The following is a 26402-nucleotide window of genomic DNA, read 5'->3' as shown; positions in this document are numbered from 1 at the left end:
GGGAGGTGAGTGGAAAAGCAGAGAAGCTTGGACAATTTTTGAGAGGATTGAGCCCTAGTTTCCCTCGGCTTTCCCGAATGTTCAAGCGGACCATGTGCCTTTTTGGTAGCACATACTTGTGCCAAAAGCTCTTCTCCACTTTGAACTTCAATAAGTCCAAGTACAGGTCCAGACTTACGGATGATCATCTTCAAGACATACTGAGGGCCGCAACTGCTTCCTCCCTCAGGCCAAATCTGGCTCGGCTATGCGAGAGGAAACGCTGCCAGGTCTCTAGCAGCAAGGAGTAGGCAAGAGAAGCCATGTTCAGAAGAACAGTTCATTTTCTACAGTGTTCCATTCATGTTCAGAAGAAGGTTATAGAACTGTTAATACAGACATTTCAATCTAAATACAGCAGATATAGAAGACTGAAAGAAACACACAAGTTCACTGACTAAAAATATCTTATTATTATTTTATTTATGTATTACAGATTGATTTATTTTCTTATTAATTCTTAATTTGTTTATTTATTTTTAATATTTTGTGTTAAAAAATAAAAATAAAGAGATTTGAGAAGATTGGAATTTTTTAACCATGCCTTTCTTGTGGAAAACCTAATGCGGCCCAGCCTCACCCAGACTCTGCCTGCAGCGGCCCCCAGCTAAATTGAGTTTGAGACCCCTGTCCTACACCATAAATCAGTAAGAGAGGGTACGACCTCTCTCATGGCCCCAAGTGGTGTGTGCATGCCAGAGCACTCTGGAAGGCACACAGAGTCTTTACAGACTACTCAGGATCAAACCTCTATCATCATGCAATCGATTATACAACTCTAAGCATATATGAGTAAATATTTCTAAGCATAAATGACAATCAACAATATAAACCTTACAGCTGGTTTTAATAACAGAATTTATTTGTTTCTCAAACGAGAAAGAGCTATCGAGAAACACTCCTAAATCTTTAGTTCTGAACTTTTCCAGTGGGCCAAGGTCAACATTATCTGCTAATGCTAAATAGGCTGCCGTTATTAACTAATGCTAATTTGATGTGAATTAGCATTATGCACTAATGCTAACAATGTGAGTAGCTAATGCTAACACTATTTCCCTTAACTTTATAACATTGTGAACGGCTAATGCTAACACTCTTTTCCCTAGCATTACAACATCTGAGCTGCTAATGCTAAGTAGGCCGCCATTAGCACCTACGTCTATCCATCCATCCATCCATTCGCTTCCGCTTATCCTTTTCAGGGTCGCGGGGGGCGCTGGAGCCTATCCCAGCTGTCATAGGGCGAAAGGCGGGGTACACCCTGGACAGGTCGCCAGTCTGTCGCAGGGCTAACACACAGGGACAGACAACCATTCACACTCACATTCACTCGCACATTCACACCTAGTGGCAATTTGGATTATCCAATTAACCTATCCCCACAAGCTGCATGTCTTTGGACGGTGGGAGGAAGCCGGAGTACCCGGAGGGAACCCACGCAAACACGGGGAGAACATGCAAACTCCACACAGAAAGACCCCGGCCTGATGGTGGAATTGAACTCAGGACCTTCTTGCTGTGCGGCAACAGTGCTAACCATCGTGCCACCGTGCTGCCCACCTACGTCTAATTTAAGGCAAATACGCATTAGAACCTAATGCTCATATCGTTTTCCTTTGCTTTATAGCAATGTGAGCAGCTACTGCTAAATAGCATTAGCTAATAACAGCAGTCTAATTTAATGCAAGTTAGCATCATTTGCATTATAACGATGTGAGGAGTTAATGCTAAGTATGCTGCCATTAGTGGCTAATTCTAATTAGGGGTGAATAATTATTACAAGCTAATGCTAATATCGTTTTCTCTTCCCTTTTAACAATGTGAGCAGCTAGTGCTAGGTAGGCTGAAGCTAGCAGCTAATGCTAAAGCTAAAGATAATTTGATGTGAATTAGCATTACATTAGTGAGGAGTTAATGCTAAGTAGACTGCCATTAGCAGGTAATGCTAATTTAAGGTTAATAGGAATTGGCATCTAATGCTAATACCATATTTTCTTGCTTTAACCCTTTAAAACTGGTCAGAGTGGGCACACTCCGTTTTGCGCAACTATTTTTAAATCCCGGTAGCACTGTAATCACGTGAGCTAGCGCAATAATTTTTTTTGCATATGAAACCTGAGGAGTTGTATTTACATCTTATGCCATCAGCTTGTCCTAGGTTACAGTTTCCTTCCACATATGCTTAGGACTCATATTGCTCTGCTGGAAATAGTTTATTTTGATGCATATGCTGTTATTTTGCAAATTTGCAGTATAATATTTATTTTCGTTTTTCCTGCAGTATATAAAAATTGGTGTATTTCAAAAATAAAACTATGAAGGCACTCAAAATAAATTTCCTGAGGTGGGAAACTATTTTGTGCAACTTTTTTGTATTTACAGTTTTGAGGGATAAGCCTCTTAAATTTCTCTAACTAGAAATATATGTTAAAAAAACAAAAACAATTTTCAATTTTTTTGTAGTTTATTGCACTTTTTTGCAATTTATGTAATTACTATGCACTTAATACATACATATTATTAAAATTTAGGCTGTAATGGTTGTATTGATGTATAGCAACTTGAAATGCTCCCAAAAATGGCTCTACAGCATGTAAAAATATAATATAAGCTCTGGCGGACTTGGTTCTATGGTAGGTCTAAACGGGTTAAATCAATATCAGTAGCTAATCCGATTGTTCAGTCTGACGTCAGGTGAAGTCATTTTTATGCATTTAAGAGCTGTGTTGAATTCAACATTACAAACTGAACATTAGAACTATCCTCTTCTCCAGGATTTTCCTGATTTAACATTTCAATATGACATTTCCAGCGCTTTGTTTTCTCTGCTCACAGACAAAACAGATACACGCATGTATATACAGCCCACGTCCAGCTCTGCATGCACTCCTGCTCCATTTCTATAGAGAATAAACAACGTAACACAATCATTCTCCATTGTTTTCAACTCAACCAGCTGCATTTAATGAAGGAGTTTGAATTTACTTTACAACAGCTGCTGTTGTTTCCTGTCTGCATTCATGTTCTTAACTGTACTCCACACATTCTGAACTGGTGTACCGTAATTGTCGGGCTATAAGCCGCTACTTTTTGCACAAGCTTTGAGCCCTGCGGCTTTTAGTCAGGTGCGGCTTTTCTATGGATTGTCCATGAGCGGATTTGTTTTGTTTGTTCCGCTGTTGTACGGCACTACGTTGCCTGGCGGAAGGATCGGGGTTCAAGAGTGGTATGTTGGTCACATGTCCATCCGTCAGGCAACGTAGTGCCGTACGAGGTAGCGCGAAAAACAAACTTCAAAGTAGCGCTACCCGTTCAGCTGGAGGCCTGGATGATGAGCGGCGATAAACTTGCAAAAAGCAAGTTATGCCCAACTCCACCATTGGATTCTGACAGCGTGGAAAAGTGTGAAAACATCCACGATCACCAACAGATTTCGAAGGGCTGAATGCTGCATGATGGAGAGGAGGACACCGCCACGGCCCTTCTGAGGGTGTTCGACTCTGACACTGACAACGAGGATTTCTTTGGTTTTGAAAGTGACAACGAAAGAAAGAAGCTGAGAGTGGATGACGAAGCCACCCTGAGCCTGTTTGTTTCCGACACTGGAGGAGAGGACTTTGGTGGTTTTAGTGCGCAGGAAGATGGTGGTGAATGACTGACTTTTCTTCTTGTTAAAGCCGTGTCACTGCACCTGAGCCTAAAAGGTAGTCCGAATCAATTGTTCTGGTGTGCTGTAGGTTATTGTTATGTACTACATTTGTTACTCATTTATGAAGCACAGTACATGTTTTGTACTTGTAATTACCGCTACTTGTACATATACCTAAAAAGTTATGCAAATATGTACCCATAACTTGTTTTTCAAAATATTAATAAAAGGGGTGTGTCTCCAAACAGCCATCTCTTTCCTGACAATTCGCTTTGTGCATATTCTCTTACATATGATAAGTCAACATTGAAACACCTGCGGCTTTTAGTCAGGTGCGGCTAATGTATGTACAAAACAGGATTTTCCCCTGATTTTAGCTTGTGCGGCTAATATTCAGGTGCGCTCTGTAGTCTGGGAAATACGGTAGTTCTTCCTAAAGTACTGCAGTATTCCTGCCAGTACATCCTTTTAGTTTTCCTAACTGTTTCCTCTGATGCTCGTTGCTATTCTTTCCTCAATGCAAATTCATGCTAAGCTCCTTCATATCCATCCCTGTTTCTAAACCTGTAATAATTGCTTTAATGTGTCTTTGGCCTAATTATGAGTCTGTCCATATGTTTGTAGTTCCCCACTTGCTTTGGTTTCTTAGCTCTGATTCTCTCAAATTTATCCTTGAAATCATTTACTGGCATCTCTCCCTCTCACTCCCACTATCCCCAGAACACCAGAGTATTCATCTCCTGGTTTATCCTATGGCCTCTTTGCATTTTCTCCAATCATCCCTGTTTCTAGAGTCTCACCCCATCTGCAGGCAGTCCAAGAGAAACTGCCTCTGCCATTTTCTTCTTCTTAATCTTTGATTTTTCTCTTCACTTTCTCCATTGGGTCTTCTTAGACGCACTTTCCAGAAAGCAGCAACATTTTTTGTGCCCCATTTTTCAAATTGTGCATCTTACTTCAGCTTAATGTGTTTCCTGTTTTGTTTTTACACAGGTCATGTAAAAGAAATCCTACCAGAGACTCGACAAAGCTGAACTGAAAGACAGCACAGGCAATAAATCAGAGCAGCACAGAACTTAAGCTCATGGTCCATAGAAGCTGGGCTCTACAGGTGTACCAGGACAAGCTTAGTGTAAGTCCCTCGAAAAAGTTTCACTTGTGCTGTTTCGGTGTAAATTACTGGTTTGTTTGAACAATTTCATCAGCTGAACCATAAATACTCCAAAACAATTTCTTTGTGACTCAGTGTGATTTTTCATTTTGTAATATTAGCATGTCAAACTCTACATTCTCTACACAGATGAGAAATGAAGTGTATTTAATAATAAAAGTTATCTCTCAGAGACAAAGTTAGTGTCTCATTCAGGTCTGTATCTGAGTAGCCTCAGACACATGCAGTGCTCATATTTTCTGTTTTGTGTGTCACTCAGACCTCTTCCTGACAGGGGCAGCAATTTCATTTAAAGTCCCATTCACTGATACAGGCTGCTGGAGCTCCAACCAGGAGGGTACACACATGATCCAGGGAAAAAAATTATATATGGTCTCTTAGATAAATATTAAGAGGTCCTGTGTTTTACTAAAAAATCAAAGTAGTAAAACACAGGACCTTTGGGTTAGATATAAGGTGATTTGACAAATCATGTCTGTTGTAAATGAGTAAGCCATTTATCGACCTGACTCAGGTTTTAAATCATCATCAGAAAAGACTGAATCCTGACCTGAGAATTGTACACTTTGGACTCTCCACTGCAGAAAATAGAAGCTTCAGTCCTGAATCCTGCAGGTTGTTGTTACCCAGATCCAGCTCTGTCAGACGGGAGGACTGGGAGCTCAGGACTGAGGACAGAGCTTCACAGCTTCTGTCTGACAGGTTACAGCCACTCAGTCTGAAGAAAGGATGACAAGAAGACATGAAACACTTGTGTTAAAGTATATTCATGGTGCCATGAGGAGCTACTACATTTACAATATTTCAACACTGTTTCAGGACATGCTGGAATCCTTATTGCCTCATGTTACAAAAGACAAATGTGGCAGTTTAGTGTGATTTGGATGGATTCATTAAAAAAACAAAACATAAACACTGTTAATTTTTTCCAAATGAAATTGATTAAATGATGTTAATTGATGAAAAAAAAATCGATATTGCTTGATCTGACCTCAGCGTTTCCAGTTTGCAGTATTGACTCTTCATCCCAGCAGACAGAAGCTTCACTCCTGAATCCTGCAGGTTGTTGTTACCCAGGTCCAGCTCTGTCAGATGGGAGGACTGGGAGCTCAGGACTGAGGACAGAGCTTCACAGCTTCTGTCTGACAGGTTACAGCCACTCAGTCTGAAATCAAGGTGGAAGGGAGACAAGATCAACCAAACAAATCAGAGCTTTATTGCTTTTTTATTGTTTTTAAGCAGAAATCAGTGAGGTGCTGGTAGATTCTGTTCTTTTGGTTTATTACCCAACAACACACACATACACTAATATTTGTGACTTTTGTAATAGTAGCATTTACAATGCAAAGCAACAGCGATCACAGATTGAAGGGGCCTGAATAAAACTACAATGCAGTGATTTTTAAGATGACCTGTTCTTCCAATTTCCAACAACAGATTTCTCCAACCTTACAGTTAAAAATAATTCTTTATCTCATACTGAATCTTGGTGCAACTCCCCCCAGTTTATTAAAATGAAGAGGTACTGAAGTTGCTGTAAGTGATGTGTGATGCCACTGATTTCCTTTCTGATCCAATACAAAGTAAAATTCAGGCTGGTATCTGCGATACTGATGAAAACTATTCCTTCAGAATCAATACAAGACATCATAAGAAAATATGATGTTTTGTATAACATAAAAAGCCTGAATTTTAAAACATTCAGTTAATAATCAAAAACAGATGTGACTGAAAATAATAAAACTGAGAAACATTTTATGGCCATTCGATCCTTTTACAACCATTGCAAGAGCTTGGTTGGCATAGCCGGCAATACGTTGGATAGTAATAAGTCCGGTGGGTGATGGGCTCCACCAGGGCTGCCCTTTGTCACCGATTCTGTTCATAAATTTTATGTTTAAAGGCTGTATCAAAAGTTCATTCAAGTTACAATATTGTGGTCAAAAGTTCTCCTTTTTTCTTTTATACTATACAACTACGCTGTCTCATGGTTTTAGGACATGGATCTGTCATGGAAGAAATCTATGACCACTTTTAATCAACATTTTAAAAATAAACATGATCACATATTTACTCACAGAGCCTTGTTGGAGGCTTTGACCACTGGCAGCAGCCTCAGAAGAGCCTCCTCTGAAGCAGAGTATTTCTTCAGGTCAAACACATCCAGATCTTCTTCTGATGACAGTAAGATGAAGACCAGAGCTGACCACTGAGCAGGAGACAGTTTACCTGTGGAGAGACTTCCTGATCTCAGGGACTGTTGGATCTCCTCCACTAGAGAACGATCATCCAGTTCATTCAGACAGTGGATCAGATTGATGCTTTTCTCTGCAGACAGATTCTCACTGAGCTTCTTCTTGATGTACTGGACTGTTTCCTGATTGGTCTGTGAGCTACTTCCTGTCTGTGTCAGCAGACCTCGTAGGAGAGTCTGATTGGTCTGCAGTGAAAGACCCAGGAGGAAGCGGAGGAACAAGTCCAGGTGTCCATTTGGACTCTGTAAGGCCTTGTTCACAGCACTCTGGTGGAGAGATTGAAGTTTTAGTTTGTTAAATAGTTTAGACCATGTAGAGGTTGTTTGTTGTTGTTCCAGCAGATTGAGTCGAGAGTTGATGAAGGTCAGATGGACATGAAGAGCAGCCAGAAACTCCTGAACACTCAGATGGATGAAGCAGAACACCTTGTCCTGGTACAGTCCTCTCTCCTCTTTAAAGATCTGTGTGAACAGTCCTGAGTACACTGAGGCTGCTCTGATATCGATGCCACACTCTGTCAGGTCTGATTCATAGAAGATCAGGTTTCCTTTCTGCAGCTGATCAAAAGCCAGTTTTCCTAGATACTTAATCATCTTCCTGTTCTTGGGACTCCAGTGTGGATCTGTCTCAGCTCCTCCATCATACTTGACCTTCTTCACTTTGGCCTGAACCACCAGGAAGTGGATGTACATCTCAGTCAGGGTGTTGGGCAGCTGTCCTCCCTCTCTGGTTTCCAGCACATCCTCCAGAACTGTAGCAGTGATCCAGCAGAAGACTGGGATGTGACACATGATGTGGAGGCTTCGTGATGTCTTGATGTGGGAGATGATCCTGCTGGCCTGCTCCTCATCTCTGAATCTCTTCCTGAAGTACTCCTCCTTCTGTGGGTCAGTGAACCCTCTGACCTCTGTCACCATGCCGACACAGTCAGGAGGGATCTGATTGGCTGCTGCAGGTCGTGTGGTTATCCAGAGGCGAGCAGAGGGAAGCAGTTTCCCCCTGATGAGGTTTATCAGCAGCACATCCACTGAGGTGGACTTTCTAGGGTCAGTTAGGATTGTAGTTTTGTGGAAGTCCAGAGGAAGTCGACACTCATCCAGACCATCAAAGATGAACACAACCTGGAAGTCTTCAAAGCTGCAGATTCCTGCTTCTTTGGTTTCAGTAAAGAAGTGATGAACAAGTCCCACCAAGCTGAACTTTTCCTCTTTCAGCACATTCAGCTCTCTGAAAGTGAATGGAAATATGAACTGGATGTCCTGGTTGGCTTTGTCTTCAGCCCAGTCCAGGCTGTATTTCTGTGTTAAGACTGTTTTCCCAATGCCAGCCACTCCCTTTGTCAGCACTGTTCTGATTGGTTCATCTCTTCCAGGTGAGGCTTTAAAGATGTCTTCTTGTCTGATGGTTGTTTCTGGTCTGTCTGGTTTCCTGGATGCTGTTTCAATCTGTCTGACCTCATGTTCATCATTGACCTCTGCAGTCCCTCCCTCTGTGATGTAGAGCTCTGTGTAGATCTGATTCAGGAGGGTTGGGTTTCCTGCTTTAGCGATGCCCTCAAACACACACTGGAACTTCTTCTTCAGGGTGGATTTAAGGTTACGATGACAAACTGCAGCTTGAAGTTCTGAATGAGAAGAAAAATAAACACTCAATTCCAAAAAGAACTAATCTTTAAAACATGTTGCTCCATCTTCCATCTCTGGAAAATGTCTCATTTATCCAGCAGCTTAAATCTTTAGATAAATCCTCTTACTGCTCTGCAGACGGTCAGCCAGCTCCTCCTGCTTCATTCTCCTCAGGAAGTCCACTGTGATCTTCACAAACGCCTCTCTGCTGCTGCTCCTCTGACTCTCTAAGCATTCTGGGTAATCTGGACTCAGAACCTTCTGGATCTTCTTCAGCTCGTTCCTCACAAAAGTGATGATGTTGTCCTCCAGCAGCTGGAACAGAATATTTATGAATGAGCCAATCAGACTGAAATCATGGAGCCAAACATCAGATCCATGTTGGACACACTGACGATCCACTGGTCTACAAAGAGCAGCATGGAGATGACTGTGAACAGAACAGATGTAACAGTAGTTGTTGTACATGTACAGACCATAAATATGGAGTCCAGCTGTGTTTGATGCTGCTGGGCAGACTGACCACTGGGAACCTCTGAGCTCTGCTGGTCCACTCTGTGGAGGAACCATGAAGGATTAGATCAACACAGGATAAAGATCCAGGAGTTTCTGCTCAAATAACTTCATCTGAATCAAGTCTGTCAAGTTTTAAACTCTCAGATTGTGAACATATCAGTAATTTTCAGTCTGTTTTCATGGACGTCCTTTCAGTGGTGATGTCAGGGATGATTTTGAAGAAGCTCATCAAACTGAACCATCAGCAGATCACTGCTCCAAAACCAGAACATGATCCGAGTCTCCCTCCACCACCAGAACACCAGCTTTACTAACGTGGTAGATCAGTGTAGTACAGATCAATAACTGATGAGTCATTTGATCAAAATCACTGAGTGCTTCACGTCTGACCCTCTGATGCTTCTGTAGACATTTTGCATATTTAATGAATGTCTGACAGTTTTACATTCATTCTATGAACACAGTGGAAATGTTGTGTTATAGTCTCCATGTTGTTTCCAGCATCATAAATTCTTAAGTTCAGAAAATTAGATTCTTTCTTCACAGCTGAAAAACAACAACATTTATTCTCTATTGAAATCTGCATCGTCCACTCCAAAGGTCACAATCTGAAGGTAACATCTGGTTTTGTTCCCTGTGGTTAACTCTGAGCATCAGTATGGTGGGATTTATCCACTACATCCACACCACTGTGGTTCAGTGTTGTCCTGATGGAGTAACAGCAGCCAGTATGATCCAGGCTTTAGCTGCTGGGTCTCTGTGTGACCTCTCAGACTGTTTAACAGATCAGACACAAAGAGAATCAGAGCAGCTCTGTTCTTTAAAGACAAACATGAACCCACTCAGGTCACACTTTCCCCACAGATATGAGCATCACTGTCCTCAAACAGCAAATGACCAAGTCGAACATTTGGATCTTTTCTCTTTCATTGTTTTCTTTTTAATGAATCTTTGTAACAATCTGAGGATGTTTCAGGTCATATTTATCCAGGAAACACAAACATGTAAAGGAGTCATCACAGCTCTCTGACCTCGTTGCTCCAGGTTCACCACTGAAGCCTGGAACGTCGCCTTTGGACCGGTCGCTCCTCACAGACGGACAGCTGGACCCTGCAGACTGTGACCTCTGACCTCTGCAGACACAAACATGATTGAAGCAGCTGTGATCACACAGACTGCAGATAATGCAGCTGTTTCCTGTCAGTAACATCCTCTTAGATTAGAGTTCAGCTTTTTACAGGAAAACTGGACAAAACTGATTTTTGTTACAAACTCATTTTCATTTCCTCTCAGCTCACAAACACAGTCAGACAATCAACCAGAGTCAACACTGATTATAATGTCAGTGCAGAATTATTTCTGTTACTCAGTGAGTTCAGCTCTCTGACCTCGTTGCTCCAGGTTCACCACTGAACTCTGGATTTCGACCTTTGGACCGGTCACTCCTCACAGACGGACAGCTGGACCCTGCAGACTCTGCTCTGTCCTCCTCTTCCTCCATCATCGTCTTCAGTCAGTCTGAGAGGTAAACCACAAACACTCAGTGAGTTCACATTAACAGGAGGAACTGAGTTACAGTCGCTGACCTCTGACCTGTCATGTGACCATGAAACCAGGTCAATATATCTGTAGGTTCAGTCATCCAGGTCATGTGATCTAAGGAGCTTGGAGAGAAAAGAGACGTCTTTAAGTTTCTGGAAGACGTTTCATCTGAGAAGCTTCTTCAGCTCTAAAACCAAACGGTGGAGAGTCCCAGATATTTAAACCTGAGAGGGAAAGAAAGCATGTCGCTGACCCACCACTGATGTTATTTCAAGGAGGAAACTGAGAGCCTTTGCACCAGGAGCACAAACATCAGCTCCAGCAATGATCCACTGATGTGTTTTTATTCCATGTATGAATGTTGTTATTGACAGAGATGACGTTTGTGTGTCAGTGATGCAGTGACTGTTGTTGTTACCTGTACAGGCTGGTTAGACTCTATGAAACAGATCATACAGATCTCTGCATGTTAGAAGAGACTATTAAAGGTCATGAATGAGACAAAGGCAGGGAGGCGTCCTTTACAGCTAAACAGCAGAGTGAGAGAACAGCCAGCACCTCTACATTTATCACATTATACAGCACATGTATGATACTGACAGGGATGAGAAGAATTTAGTGATTCTGATCCCATCATTGATATTACTTATTGATTCTCAGTAGCTCTGCTCTGACAGTCACCACCATCACTGAGCAGCATATCAAAGACATTTGTGCACATTAACTGCATGTTGTGGCTCAAATGTTTGTGCATGTTGGAGGCATTTCCTCTTTGTTGTGATCAGTGTTGGTCATTACTCAAAACAGTCATTATTACACATATTACACAGAACACTTTGATTAAAAGTAATGGAGTACGTTACTTCATTACTCCTCATAACATTACTTTGATGTTACTGTGTGAAATGAACAAATGAGCATGTAACAACATAAAGCTGAGGTACAGCCCCACACACCAACACAGATCCTGATGAGGTCACGTGATGTTTCTCTGAGTGTTTATGAACACAAATCAAAGATGAAACAGCACAAAGACACTTCAAAGTGATTCTACTGTAGAAACATGAACAGGTAGAAACCTGCAGCCTGACTGCTCATCACTTTGTTACCTGTTCAAGTTCAGCAGCAGCAGCTCACTTTATCACGGTGCTGGTCTGGGGTCAGTGTTTACTCAGCTTTAACCTCACTCTGGGTTCTTGGCTAGCCTAGCTTTAGCTTAGTGTTAGCATGCTGTGTGCTAGCTCAGCGTCAGAGCTCTGCAGGTGTCTCGTGTGTAAATATTAATCACAGTGACAGTAAAGGAGGTAAAGGGCTGTGACGTCATCACGTACGCTGCGTCCTCTGTGGGCTCTGAGTGTACAAACTACAAGTACACAAACACGAACGTAGCTCAGAGTGGCGGACACACTCGGCCTCGTTGGTCCAGCTGTGAGTCCGTTACCGTGAACTATGGAGCGGCAGATTTGTGCTGAACTAAGCTGCACACAGCTGATGTTAGCCAGGAAACATTACACACTGACTTTAATGGAGAGACCGGAAATACAAACACACACAGTTTGTTGTGTGAAGAAATCAAACACGAGCTGAACAAACAGTAAAGTTCCTAAAGACAAACTGTTAAAGGAGGAAACAAAGCAAACTTACAGTTTCTTCACACACCAACAACAAGCTCCACTCCACACCTGGACACTAAACACGGACACACAGGTGAGCTGCTTCCTGGAAGGAGGCGGGGCTCCACCTGAAACTCAGCACAGGTGGGAGGGGCTCAGCTCTGTGTGTGCTGATGTGTTAACTTTAAAAATATGCCGTCTGACTGCTCAGACTGAGTCAGAGTAAAGTTCACATGCTGACGTGTGGAGACATGAAACCTTGTTGTAGCTGCAGGTGTGAACACACTGATCCCAGATCAGCTCTGCTGTATTTGTAACATGAACATTTCTGCTGCAAAGCTTCAAATGTTCAGCATGTTTCTCTGTTTCCAGTCTATAGATCCAGTCACACTTTCTACCTTCACCTGTGCAGTAAAGACTGAGAGCAGAGCTGAAAGCAAGTGTCCAATCAGTGAGCAGCATCAACATCTGAGCTTCATTCAGACTCTGTTATTGAAGATGTTGTTGGTACAAAGTTCATCTGCTGCTCACATGAATCCATGAAAGATTTATTTCACTGAATGTTTCTTCAAAGCTCGTTTCAACCTGTTGAAGTCATGAATGAAAGTGCAGACTGAGAGTGGATCACATGATGTTTGAGGTGTGTCATGTGACATGTTCAGTATTGTCACACATGTCTAGATTGTCCCTGATATCATAACTGCTCAAACACTGATGATTATATTTGAAGAATTATTCCTGATGGCAGCAAAGTTTGAATGGAGCTCTCTGTCTGTGCTGATTTGTCGCCCTCTGGAGGTCAAAGCACAAACTGCATGATGTCACTGTAACCACCACAGTGACAGGAAGTGTTTTTATGACTGAAACACTGAAATGATGCTAACGGCTGTCGTTAGGCTCACTGACAGCAGTGCTGATGTGTTCATGTCAAACACTGGCTCAGGTCAGACTCCTTCATCCTTCTCCAGCGTGAGGCCGCCCTCAGACCCACAGGAGCTCTGACCTTTGACCTCCTGACCCTAACCATTTTAGTCTTGTTGCATCTGCAAATCCATCCAAACTGTAGCCGAGCAAAAGAAGCTGGAAGTTGTTCTATGAATGATGTTGTTGAAGGAGCTTGGAAAGAAAAGCGTCTGGACTTCTTTAAGTTGCTTGAAGAGGGACATGGACGTCTTAACGCCCACTTACATCCTGGGACATTTGATCACAGGAAATCACATGATGGGGTGGGGCTAGATCTCACAATGGGTTCACCCAAAACCTTGGCTGATTGAGACCCACACCCGTTCTCACACCGTGGCTCGTGTGATTAGGTAGAGGATCAACAGGGGCTCCGTGTCCCTGAATTTAAACTGAATCTAAACACACCGTGCACAATGCCAAGTTAGATAATGGTTAAAAGAACAAGATAAGAATAAATAAAAAGATAAAATAAGGATAAGAAATAACTTAAAAAAATAAAATAAAAAGATAAATAACTGCAAATAAGTACAAATAAGTAAGTGAAGACACGTGTGGTCTGCAGATGTCGATGTACATGGATGTACATGGAGTTTAATGTGCAAAATGAACTTAGTGTGCAAAGTGACCTGATGTGCAAACTGCAGTTTGAGGTCGGTCAGCTGTTCAGGAGTCTGATAGCAGTGGGGAAGATGGAGTTGTTGAGTCTGGATGTTCTACATTTCACACTTCTGAACCTTCGTCTCGAGGGCAGAGGTGTGTCTCTCCTCTGGACTCTGTGATGGTAGCTGCTCTGCAGAGAGGGCAGCGGGGTCCTGATGATCTTCTCCACAGTTGTTATCACTCTCTGCAGGCGTTTGCGGTTTGCAGTAGTGCTGCCGTACCATGCAGTGATGCAGCTGTCAGGCTGCTCTCCACAGTGCAGCTGTAGAACCTGCTGAGGATCTTGGCCAACATACCAAATTTCCTCAGCCTCCTCAGGAAATACAGCAGCTGCTGAGCCTTCTTGACCAGCTGTGTGAGTTTGAGTCCCTCACTGACTCAAACTCCTTCAGTGACACTTGCAGCCTTGCAGATTAGTTTGCTGATCCTGATGCATCTCTGGAGCTGATGCTGTCCCCCAGCAGACAACAACAACATAGATGCTCTCACTAGTCCACTTTACCCTCTAATCACATCTCTGACATCTGCAGGTTGCTCCATAGAGACTCTTGTGCAATGCCAGGTGTTTGTGTTTGTCTGTAGGTACACATTAGATATGACCATAGACGCACACACACAAGTGAACACAGCAGCACAGATGGTTTCCACCTGCTTCCCTCTTTCTTCACACAACTGTGAGGATGATGAAGAGGTTTCAGGACGAGGTGGTCAGCAAGCACAGGATAAAGCAGGGCCATGAAACTCTCTGGTGCAGCAGATGTTTAATCAGACTCAGCTTTAGGCTTCTTTTCCCACCTGGCAGCAAAGTAACAGCTTCACTAATGTGAACAGTCACAATGTTAAACGTTTCTATATTTTCATATATTTTTATCTGTTGATGCTGCAGAATAAAGTCTGTTAACAGAGTGCAGGATGTGTAGAGCAGGTCCAGCTCTCCCTTTACTGTGTCCACTTTCATCAGCCCCTGTGAAGTGACACAGAGTGCATGTGTGTCTGTCAGCTGTTGTTTGTTGTGAAGGATGGAACAAATGAACACACACTTTTAGAGAAATCTGAAAAAGCAACACGTGCTTGGGCTCCTTCTGTGCTCGTCTTCATTAATGCTGATCTTTCTTTCCTGTTTGTTCTTTGGCACAAGCTTCAGTCTTTTCTCCCAGGGCTCCTTCACACTTAGAAACACACCTACATTCATTTATACACAAACATCATGAAACAAAGGCTTTGTAAAAGAGGACATGAGATCCTCTCTGAACAGCACATTCATATCAAACACAGGACTGAACAGGATATACTGAGTCTGTGCTGTTTTCATTGTTACTTGCTGAGTATTTTTCCAGTGTTTGAAATGTGACTCAAGTCTGATTCTTCTACTGTGTGTGAACTCTAAGCAGCTGCATTAAACAGCTGCTTTTCAAACCAGGCTCAATCCTATGACTCTGTGAATGTAAACTTTTGTCACCTGCATGAATAACAATCCTTGATCTAGTCAGGACTGCAGTGCTCCTGTGATCCCAGCTTATAGATGGAGGCTAGCATGAGAGGCTCAGCAGCTAAAGCAGCACACCTGGGTCTCCCAGCCTATTAAAAGCAGCCCTTTGCTTCACCTGCTTCACTAAACATTATTATTATTATTTAAGCAGAGTGGTGTGATTGATGTAGGCATTGCTGTGTGACAGGAGGACTTTTCTTGAAACAGCTCGTGTGACGTGAGCTGACGTAAAAACAGTGATGTTAGCTTGATTCTCTTGGCTAAAACTATTTTAAAAAGAGGGTCAATCATGCAAATCTGCCAATAGAAGCCAAAGTTACAGCCCCTCAGAGTTTAAAGAGAAAAGGCCCGTTTCCAACACTCGGTTGTGCAAAGGGAAACAGGCCCACAGTGCCTGAGTGTGTGGGTAATTCTTCAAATAATATTCAAAAGCAAACATTTTTAAGCATGTAAATAAAATTCAATCATTTCTGCTCTTCAATACCTAAGAAATGAAAACTGGCAGATGGTCCCAAAATGTGAAACGCCTGGCTATCTGTGCATTTAGTGCTGCAAGTTTTCACTGTTTACCTTCAGAAGCATAAATCTCTGCACAGATAATGTTCATATGTGGATTCCTGGTTTTCTGCAGTTAATTGTGACCCAATTAACTCTGGGCGCTCTGCGGTCTTAGTACTATTGGATTTGACCTCAGCCTTTGATACGGTTGATCATGATATCCTTTTGGCAAGACTGGAACATGTAGTAGGCCTCAAAGGAAATGTTTTATCTTGGTTTAAATCATATTTTTCTGAGAGGTCGTTCTCCGTCTCGATGGGAAAATATTCCTCTTCTTCTGCCCGTTTCCGCTGTGGTGTGCCCCAGGGCTCGGTGCTGGGTCCTGTGTTGTTTTCTCTGTATATGTTGCCCTTGAGCTCCATTTTTGAAAAACACAATGTCTCTTTTCACTGTTACGCTGATGATATTCAAATCTACCTTCACCTGACTGGGGATGCTTTATCCTCACCACATCCTCTGTTTGATTGTCTGAGTGATGTCAAGGATTGGTTATCACGTAACTTTCTTACTTTAAATGGAAAGAAGACAGAAATTATTGTTTTTGACCAAAATATGCCTCTGGGACAATTGACTGACACATTTGGGCCTGTTGCTAACCACCTTACTGATACTGCCAGGAATCTTGGAGTTTTCATGGATAGTTCCTTCAAACTTGACAAACAGGTCTCTACTGTGGTAAAAACTAGCTTTCATCAACTACGCCTAATCTCTAAGGCTAAACCCTACATACCACACAAAGATATGGAGAAACTCATTCATGCTTTCATTATGTCAAGACTGGACTATTGTAACTCTCTCTACTTGGGTCTACAATCTTCTCTTCTGCAGCGTCTGCAGCTGGTCCAGAATGCCGCAGCACGTCTCTTGACCGGCACTAGAAAGTTTGACTCTATCACCCCTGTTCTGAAAAATTTACACTGGCTTCCTATCAGATATCGAATTGATTTTAAAATTCTATTGTTTACTTATAAAATTTTGAACAATATGGCACCTGACTACTTAGCTGATCTCCTCTGTCTGTACAGCCCTCAGAGAGCACTAAGATCATCGGGCCAACTGCTCTTGGTGCAACCTAGGTCTCGGCTGAAGACCAGAGGAGGCCGTGCCTTTGCCGTTGCTGCACCCAGGCTATGGAATACTCTCCCTCTTCATATTCGCGCGTCAGATTCCATTCAGTCTTTTAAATCACGTTTAAAAACGTATTTGTTTGATCTAGCATTTAAGGCAAATTAGGGTAATTTACATCTGGCTCTGTATTTAGATTATGTAATTATCTTATATTTTATATATTTGTAATTTATATTTTATTGTGATTTTATTTGTACTGCGATTTTAATGGAAAGCACTTTGGTGTACTTCGGTCTTAAAAATGTGCTATATAAATAAATTTTGATTGATTGATTGAAAGCGTATTTTTAAAGTGGTTCCAGGCAATAAAGTCTAAAAATAAATACATCTACTTCCTTTTTCTGTGTTCCAGCCTCAGTGACTCTGACACAGTGCTGTAATATTTACACCTCTGATGAAAACAGAGTTTGTAGTTGCAGAGAAATACTCGACTCATTTTGGGCATTTACGAGCAGGAACCTCAGAAAGCCCCTCGCTGCTTCACTGGTTAAGAAGCAAAGCAAACATTAGTTCACAGTGATGTTAATTAAGGCCCAAAGTTTAGGAACGAACGTCAGCACTTCACTAATGAATGTAATGCTGATTCATGTGCTTGTTTTGTAATGTGCATGTTGTGCGTTGCTATTTCCCATATTCTTTGGCACTGATAGATGAAGAGTCTCAGGCAGGACCGAGGCTGCCAGCTGCTGACAGTGAGCAGGGAGAGAGCAGCAGAAGCTGGGCAAGAGCAGGGCACCTTCAGCCCCCTTCATCAGTCAGAAATCATTTGGGTGTCTGTGTGAAATGTCTGATTTTTAAAATCTTTTTGTAGACATATTTATTAAATGTTTAACAATTATATAGAAGAAAGACAATGTAAAGAACAAAACATGACAAAACAAAAATGAGTTGAAGTTATGAACTGTTTCTGAGAGACAAATAACACCAGGATCCTTTTTGTGTAGCTGACAGCTGGTAACTGTGCAGGGGCGGGTCTAGCAAAGTGTTGCCAGGGGGGCAGGTAGTGCATTAACAGGGAGAGGGGGGCACAAAGACATACTTTTCTTTCTTATTCTCATTTAAAATGTCGAGCTTTTAATAAATAATTATCTGAATCTTACAACAAACGTTTTCATCTGATGTAAAATGTATAGAAATCCATTATTGTACATAGTCATTTTTTAGGGTCCCATCATAATTTCTTCAGAAGTAAGTACTGCATATGATGCCAGTGTTTCCCACATTTTCTAGATTCTGCACCAGTACTGTGTGTAAAATGCATCAAAAAGTCCGTTTGATTCTTTCTCAGCTGTCTTTCTGTCTCCTTTCACTTTTTAAAGGTTGCCATGTTAGAAAACATATTTTGCCCTGCCGTGCTGTTTATTGATGTGGCAAATGAAAGGTTTATGAAAACATATCTAAATCTGTCATCAGTAATCAGCAATGATCATGTCTCACCTCTAGTCTCTGTCTTAATGTCAGGTTTCCACCGTGTGTTGTAGATGTTCAGGAGGTTAACTCGACCAACAGTCTACTTCCTGTTTAGAATAGCAGGACAGGGAGGATGGTGCAGGTTTAAGTTTATTAGACTGATGCATGTATACCAACAAGACAGCGTCCATCACTGTGACAACAGCGTTTGTTTTCATTCAAAGGCTTCATGGTTTTTCCTTTAATACCTGGGGGGCCGGTCTCCAGTCAAAATGCCCGGGACCATTTTTTGTCCCAGTCCAGCCCTGGTGTCAGATCTGCATGCAGTGTCAATGAGACGATCAACAACAGATCAGACAAAACACTCAGGCGGACACTCCTCTGTAGAAGGAAACATGGAAAGTGTGAGGTAATCAGTGCACAACATCACTTTGTATTTCAGGCTGTTTTTATATAGAACTTCAGCACCAATGTAAAAGTTCTGGTTTGAGGAAGATGAAGAACATTTTCAGGAAGGATGCCGTCTGCAAGCAGAGCTGCTTGAACCTCAGCGCTGAGGTCCAGACTACTTCCTGTGAAGCCACGTGATGTAAATCTGCTGCTGTAACTTCACAGTTTACTGAAGCTAAATGCAACGTTACCATATAATCTGTTTTCAACAAAGGTTTCACTCCGTCCGGTGTTGATGGAATGATTCAGGCCGTACTCGTCAGGCTTCCCGTCGACCACACGCATTTCAGTCACAAACCCCGTGACTGACAACAAGGGAAACAGCAGAAGAAAAGATGTGAAAAATACTGGATGATGATGATGGAGGATTAACCGCGGTGGCTAAACTGTTTCCTGTCTTTGTGGGCGTACTCACAGGGAAGTTTCCAGGCACGTCAGTCTTGGTGGCTAAAGTCTCCATTTTCCAACATGTATCGCTACAGGTGCAAAGACACAACATTAATCATCAGTGTAAATATTTTAATGCTGTCCAAACGGTGTTTGCTTTGTCTGTCCTCTCGCACTCACAGAGGAAACGAGGACGCCACCTTCAACCCATCTTCAGTTGGCTCAACCATGGCCGGACTTCCTGTTGGCTTTGTGACAGCAAACCACTTGAAATGAGAGCAAACTGCAGTCAAGCACCACTTACAGCAACCTGTGGACACGCAAATGGAAAGCACTGAGAATCATACAGAAGCATAAGAGCTGTTTATTGTAACACGTGTGTGTGTGTGTGTGTGTGTGTGTGTGTGTGTGTGTGTGTGTGTGTGTGTGTGTGTGCACATTAATAACACACTGATGTATGTTAGTTTGATTTATGCTATATCTGAGAAAACAATTGCAGAATTTTACATCAAAGTTTCCAAAGCTGATGTTTTGTTGTTCACTCTGTTTTATATTCATATAGTTTGTTGTTTTTAAATCAGTGGACAAAATAAATATTATCACACAAAATCCAGGGTGAAACATAACCAAATAACCTAAATGGTGAAGTCATTATAGAAGTACATGTTGCAAAGGTCAGCCTCCTGTATAGACTGCTAAACTGTCTGGGGGGGCCCTGCCTGTCCTCGTTGGATAAGCTCCACCCCTTTTCCATAAGACGGAGACATTTGTATGAAAATAGATGGGCAGTAAAATAAAAAATAAAAAATATTATGGATGACTCTGTAAATCAAAGTCGGCCTGAGGCAGAAGCAGAAACCATGAGGAGCACAGCACCACTCCCAGAAGGGCACGAAGTGAAGCCATAGCTGCTGAAGAGTGAAGACGTGATGATGGAGGAGATCACAGATGAAGATCTGCTGCCTGCTGACTCTTTATATAGAAGAGTGAGACTATCTCCCCACCAGCAGCTGCACTTATACAAACCCCAGGTGCTGGGATGGCTTTGAACATGTGACATTTTCTGCAAACACATGGACAGTTTCATAACCACAAAGATTATTCCTGCAGCGGCAGAATCGTATCCACTGTGTGAGAGGTGAACGTCAGACAGTTCTTAGAAAATGTAGTTTCTCTTTAAGCTTTTAACGTCTCTTTTACCCCCATTTGTCTAAAACTACTTGACAGCCCTTCATGTCAGAGGTTTATTACCTGTGCAGGATGGAGCACATGGTCTCAGTCAGGCTGGACACGATCACTCCTACAGGAAGTAAATGTGATTTTATTTCACCTGTGAAATGATGAAAAACAGCAGAATAGCTCACGCTAACAAACGGGTGTTGAAATGTTTCATTTTCTGCTGTTTCACAGGTCAAAAAGGGCGTCGAAGCAAACTGAAGCTGAGCTGCTGCTGCTGTTGTAGTGCAGCATCTGCTGTGTGCTTCATCAGAGAACCTTCTGTACACAGCAGACAGAGGCTGCTGCCACTGAAGTCCATCTGCTAGAGAGCTTTAAACACTGGTTATTGAAGTGGCTTTGATGATACTGATACACAGTCTTTGCTGCTGTCACAGGACAGGGATCCACCAGGGAGTAGTTGTCAGGATAAAGAGCCTTCGCTTCTCTAAATATAAACTGGATACTTGTAGGAAACTTTGGGAAGCAGCATTTTTCCTCATATCGTCTAAACTGAAGTTAGCTCAGGTGCTTCTTCCATACTTGCTCTGCAGAAAGCCAAAGAGTTTGGAGCTCTGCAAACATTTGCAGCACAGCTGGATGTTTGTAACTTTGGTCACCTCTGTATCATCCCTCAGATTCTTTCTGCACAGCTTTGAAACCACGACAGCACGAGTGATGCTGAGGAGACGTCCAGTTTAAACAGACCTTTATTCCTGGAACACAAACACATGAAGTGATGCTGCTAAAGAAGAACATTTAATCGCACTAATGAATCAAGCATCTGTTTGTCTGTCAGTCTGTCAACAGTTCCTCTGATCGACTTCAGACTTGGTGGGTATTTTGTTTTTGCAGCGGTCAAAGTCGATCAGCGTGTTGCTTTGTCTGCTGTAAATCTGCCTGTACAAAGGGAAACATGCATGTTTTAGATGCAAACTCACAACATGGCTGCATTTTTGTGATTATGTGTATTTTATATTGATTTATTCTATTATGTTTTGTATATGAATCTTTACAAGTGTGTCGATACAAAGGCTTGATTAAAACAAAGGTCTCAGCTGTGCTGTTAGGGATGCTCTCATATTTGTTTCAAATGTAATAAATCAAAGGATTTCAGGCTTTTCATCCTTTTTATTTGTTTGGTTCTAACAGCAGCTGGATAAAAACATGCAGGTGATGAATATAATTGTGTGATATTATGAGCATTGTGAATAAAGAAAGAGCAGAGATAGTAAAAAGGAAACAGGTGATGGACGTGAGATTTTCAGAACAAAAGCTCCTCAGTGAGACGATCACCTGGACACAAGGTCAGGCAGCTGGGACTCATCTAGAGAGCAAAATGGAAAAGTGATCTGTGCAGAACATCACTGTTGATTGCAGTTATTTACATCAGACTTCTTCTCTGAGATAAGAGCACCGTTTGTGGGAAAGATGACAGTATTTCCAGGCTGGATGCTGTTTGCAGGGAGAACTGAATGAAAGTCTCCTGCACCTCAGCGCTGAGGTCCACACCTGTGAACACAGATGAGGTCAATCTGCTGCAGCACGTAGAGCTTTACTGATCAGCAGGTTCAAAGGATTCAGCAGAGCGTAGAGTCAGAGCTAAACGCCACATCACCATAGAGTTTGTTAACAACAGCTTTCTTTGCCCTTTGTCTCGATGGACTGAATCAGGGATACTCGTCATACTTCACCTCAACCACGTCACTGAGAGACCCCAGCCTGACACAGCAGCAGAGATGATGAAAGCAGAAACAGCAAACAGATGCTTCAGTTGTGTTTCTCTGTGTGTGTGCGCTCACGCCCACTTGTGTGTGTGAACTTTCCACGTACCTCAGCTTGTTTCTCCAACATGAGCCATCAGGGCTGAAAAACATCACTAACACATGAATTCTTTCTCTTTTTGTTATCACCTGTGATCATGTGTCTCATGTTTCTGTCATTCACCAGTTCTTGTAGAGTTACGTGTAACTAGACTTCTGTGGGACGTAAATGATTGTTTTGTATGCAGATCTGTACAAAGGATGGAAACACTTGATTACAAAGGAGATCTCAGCTGTGTTGTTGTGGATGGACTTCAACGTATTTGTTAAAAAAGAGAATAAAGCAAAGTGTTTTAGCTGTTTGGGAGTTTTTGTTTGATTCCATTCAGTTTTATTTCTATGGAGTCAAATAATAAGAAAGGCTCTAGAACAGCCCTGAGTTTGTCCAGGTGACACTCCTCTGAAGAACAAAGACAAAGAGGAAGAAGGGGACTCGTTTTCAAGTCTTGTTTCTTTCAAAATAAAAGCTGAAATGTTTTGGAAGCATGATAATATTTCAGCCAGGATGCCGTCTCCAAGGAGACCTGCACCTCAGCGCTGAGCTCCACATCACGCCCTGTGAAAGCACAGATATAAATCTGCTGCAGTGAGAAGAACTTTACCCAACACAAGTGTAGAAGTAGACATTTGACTTTACCTACAACCTGTTAACAACAAAGCTTTCATTGCCTCTGTTGTTGATGTCATGTAGGACTAATCATACTTCACATCAGCCATGCACACGTCAGAGGATCTCCAGGCTTTCAGTAATAAAGCCAAGCAGATGATGTGAACATAGCAATAGTAAAACATGCATCATAATCAGCTGTATGTGTCGACTATGTGGCACCTCAGTCTTGTTGGCATGAAGGAAAGTTGTGTAACATGTAGCATAAGGGCTGCAAAGACATCATGTAGACAGCAGTCGTCTGTTAGTCGTAACGTATCTCCTGTTAAAGAGTTAAATGTGCGTTCTCCATCTCTGTCCTCTCACAGCTCGCCGTACACCAACTCCAGCTGTGGTAACCATGGCTGTGCCCATCAACACGCTGAAGCTGAGACGCCACCCGTCACTATGGCGACTCCAATAGGGTTACCTGTCAGCTGTGGACGCATGAAAGGAAAACAGCAGAAACACAGACATGTTTACTGGAACATTTCCTATTGACAGCTTTATGGAAAAGTGGGTTTAAACACTTTTCTATGTTTTATTTTGTTTATTTATGGATTTATTGTGAAAGGAATTTCAAAGGTTTAATTTGACCTTTCCCCTGTTTTTCATACAGACTGGAGACGAATGGATGGTGCTTTCTTTGTTTGTCTAAAGATAATGAATAAAACTCTACAGACATCTTAAACCACCCTCCTTTCTATATATTTTGTTATATAAATGGAAAGTATATAAGACACAAACTGAGCTTATATGATACTAAGGACCCTGGAGGTCAGTCCACCTTTATAATTCAGCACAGCCTGGAGTCTTGGTCTTTTCTTGGATGTTGGTTCCCTTTGTTTCCATCCTCTGTTAAGATGTTTCAGTAATGTTGAGGTCTGGGGAGGCCAATCCATGGCTGACGTCCTGTGATGCTGCATTAGCAGTTTGTTCATAGTGAAAAATGAAGCCACTGCCAATCAGACATTTGCACAGTGGATCAACTTCTGATGGTACTGTCCTGAATTCCACACCTATAATATGTTTGCACGTACTGATGAATATGTGCAGCTGATTTTCAGTCCAGTTCCTGTGTGACAGACGCCAGTCTTTCTGCCTGTGTCCTTCCTTAACAATAGAGCCATCCTTCCACTGAGACTGTTTCTGATGAGGCTTCACTGAGCAGTAGATGGATCCCTCAGCTCATCTAATCGTCCTATTTCTAACACATGACTGTCAGAAACTGTTAATCTGCTGCAGCTCTTTAACTCCTCCACTTCTTTTTTTGTAATCTCTTAGTTTCCTCATCTTTTAAGGTGGCACTGCACACCAGATCCAAAGTCAACATGCTGTTATATGATGGAGTTGAACCTGTAATGGAGTTTGATTTAAACCAATCAGCAATTAAGTGAATGATGATGAGCAAAGATGGTGGAGGTGGTGGATGAAGACCCGGACAGCTGTGGTTGGCTCCTCGTATAGAGCAGAGTGAGGTTGTGTTTGCACATTATTATAAAACCATGTTCACCATATATTTTAGCTGCAGACAATAACATGATTTCTTTGCTGTGGTGATTTTATTCCACTTTGGTAAAATGGGAAACCATCATTTCTTGCTGTAATTCACACATTATTCCAAGAGCCTCAACACAAGCCTTGTAGTCCGACCATATATAGACAAATCAATAGTTGTGTTTGTAACAGCTCACGAACATGAATCGTTCCACATTACTTTAAAATCATTGCAAACTAAACTGGAATAAATGAGTGTTTATATATAGTTTTGTCTCAGCTGTTCATACACAGTGTTTCAGTTCTTATCAGAGTCCCACCGTCTCACTGTGGTGAACCTTTAGCTCTGTTGGAAGCGTGTTGTTAGACCAGGTTTCCCTCATTTAAAAATAATCTCTCATTAGAAATGGACATGATGTCTAAGACATAGAAATGCTTATTATGGGTTCACTTGATGTCACTGAAAAGATGCACATGGGTAACGTGCAGGCCGTCCAGCTCCGAGGTTTATCTCCTCACCTCAAGTCTGCGACACTCTCTCCGTGTCCTCTCAGATAAGGGCGCGCACATTTCTGCACGATCTTCTAAATTACAAAGAGCGATTCACAAAACAGAAGCTCACAAAACACTCATCACAAACCAAAAATGGCTCCACTGAGCGTCAAACTGTCACCAGAATTACTGATAATCTAAAGACTCACAGAACTCATTTTGTCTCATTGTGTCTTAGTTTGAGACATAAGTGCATGATCATAATACTGTGTAGTTAGATGAGACAGAGCTGATGCTTGCTCTTAATTATCCTCTTCATGTTTCCCGAGCCTCAGCAGTGGAAGCTACCATGGATAGAAAGACTACGACTCATCTTAAATCTCAAATCTTTGTCTCCAAAGAGCTGCTGATGTGTCCGATATGATCCACAAGCTTAAACTAGGATTATAAGTGTGTGCAGTGATGTGTGTGAAACCTCTGAGGACTCACACGTGTGTGCTTCAGCCCACACACACATATGAAGCACTGCGACCTCACACAGAAGTGTTTTACACATCCAGCCTGAATCCTGATCATTTCTACAGTTTATTAAGTTCAGCTTCACCTGAACATCAGTGATGAAGCTGCTCTGACTCCATCACAGCTCACAGCTGTTGGAATGAGTCAAACAATGAAGAAGGTTCAGAAACAGCTGATGATTTTACAGAAACATGATGCAAACATGAAAATGGACACATGATTTTTTATTAACAGACACTGTTTATGTTTCACTGTGCATGACGTCATCAACACTGACACCAGGGGGCGCTCATCAGTAGCCTGAGGAAGTGTGATAATGGGGGGAGACGCAGTGTTGTGTGTACTGCAGTCGGACAGAAGGAAAAACTTCCTCCTGAAAACATTTTCATCCTTCCCAAAAGTGTTTGAGTCAAATGTTACAAATATATAAATACAATAAAACACAGGGTCTTACATAAAATTAGTGATGCAGTTGTGCACTGAGCACCTTTCCAATGTTCCTTCCTCAGATGAGTCCAGCTGCTGAACACATTAACATCTGTATGTAAATGTAGCCGAGAACCAACCTGAGCACTGCTGGGAAAATACAAAGGCAACCATCAAAGTGCTGTATTATCTTATTTATTCTGAATGTTGACTTAGATCCACACCACGATTTATGAAACTATAGAACTAAAATAACAACAATCGTCTGCTTCTTTAAAATTTCTTTCATTACATCAAACCAGTGAAAACTGAAAAAAACAAAGAGCTGT

The 26402-nt window shown here is 42.0% G+C and overlaps 1 protein-coding gene and 2 long non-coding RNA genes across 3 annotated transcripts in view; 1 reads left to right on the top strand and 2 right to left on the bottom strand.

The window, feature by feature from the left end:
- LOC309704933 (protein NLRC3-like) overlaps nt 1–12623 on the bottom strand; it is an 18848-nt gene extending 6225 nt beyond the window's left edge. The window contains exons 1-8 of the mRNA XM_082530445.1: nt 12442–12623; nt 10644–10773; nt 10287–10388; nt 9216–9294; nt 8868–9054; nt 6938–8738; nt 5851–6024; nt 5410–5577 (exon numbers count right to left, since the gene is read on the bottom strand). Coding sequence (XP_082386571.1) covers nt 5410–5577; nt 5851–6024; nt 6938–8738; nt 8868–9054; nt 9216–9294; nt 10287–10388; nt 10644–10759 — 2627 coding nt within the window. The 5' untranslated portion in view covers nt 10760–10773; nt 12442–12623. The remainder of the gene's footprint in view (nt 1–5409; nt 5578–5850; nt 6025–6937; nt 8739–8867; nt 9055–9215; nt 9295–10286; nt 10389–10643; nt 10774–12441) is intronic.
- Nucleotides 12624–19062: 6439 nt separating this feature from the next.
- LOC309705049 lies at nt 19063–19807 on the bottom strand. Its single transcript, XR_014276458.1, has 3 exons — nt 19636–19807; nt 19484–19544; nt 19063–19373 (listed from the first exon to the last, which is right to left on the bottom strand). It is a non-coding gene; the product is annotated as an uncharacterized lncRNA (long non-coding RNA).
- A 1508-nt stretch (nt 19808–21315) lies between these two features.
- LOC309705053 lies at nt 21316–23816 on the top strand. The gene is made up of 3 exons (XR_014276462.1): nt 21316–21504; nt 23469–23655; nt 23759–23816. It is a non-coding gene; the product is annotated as an uncharacterized lncRNA (long non-coding RNA).
- Nucleotides 23817–26402: the final 2586 nt, after the last annotated feature.

The sequence above is a fragment of the Aulonocara stuartgranti genome, assembly GCF_965226115.1.
Source record: "Aulonocara stuartgranti genome assembly, chromosome: 4".
In the NCBI taxonomy this organism is placed as follows: domain Eukaryota; kingdom Metazoa; phylum Chordata; class Actinopteri; order Cichliformes; family Cichlidae; genus Aulonocara; species Aulonocara stuartgranti.
This window is presented reverse-complemented; position numbering and strand designations above follow the sequence as displayed.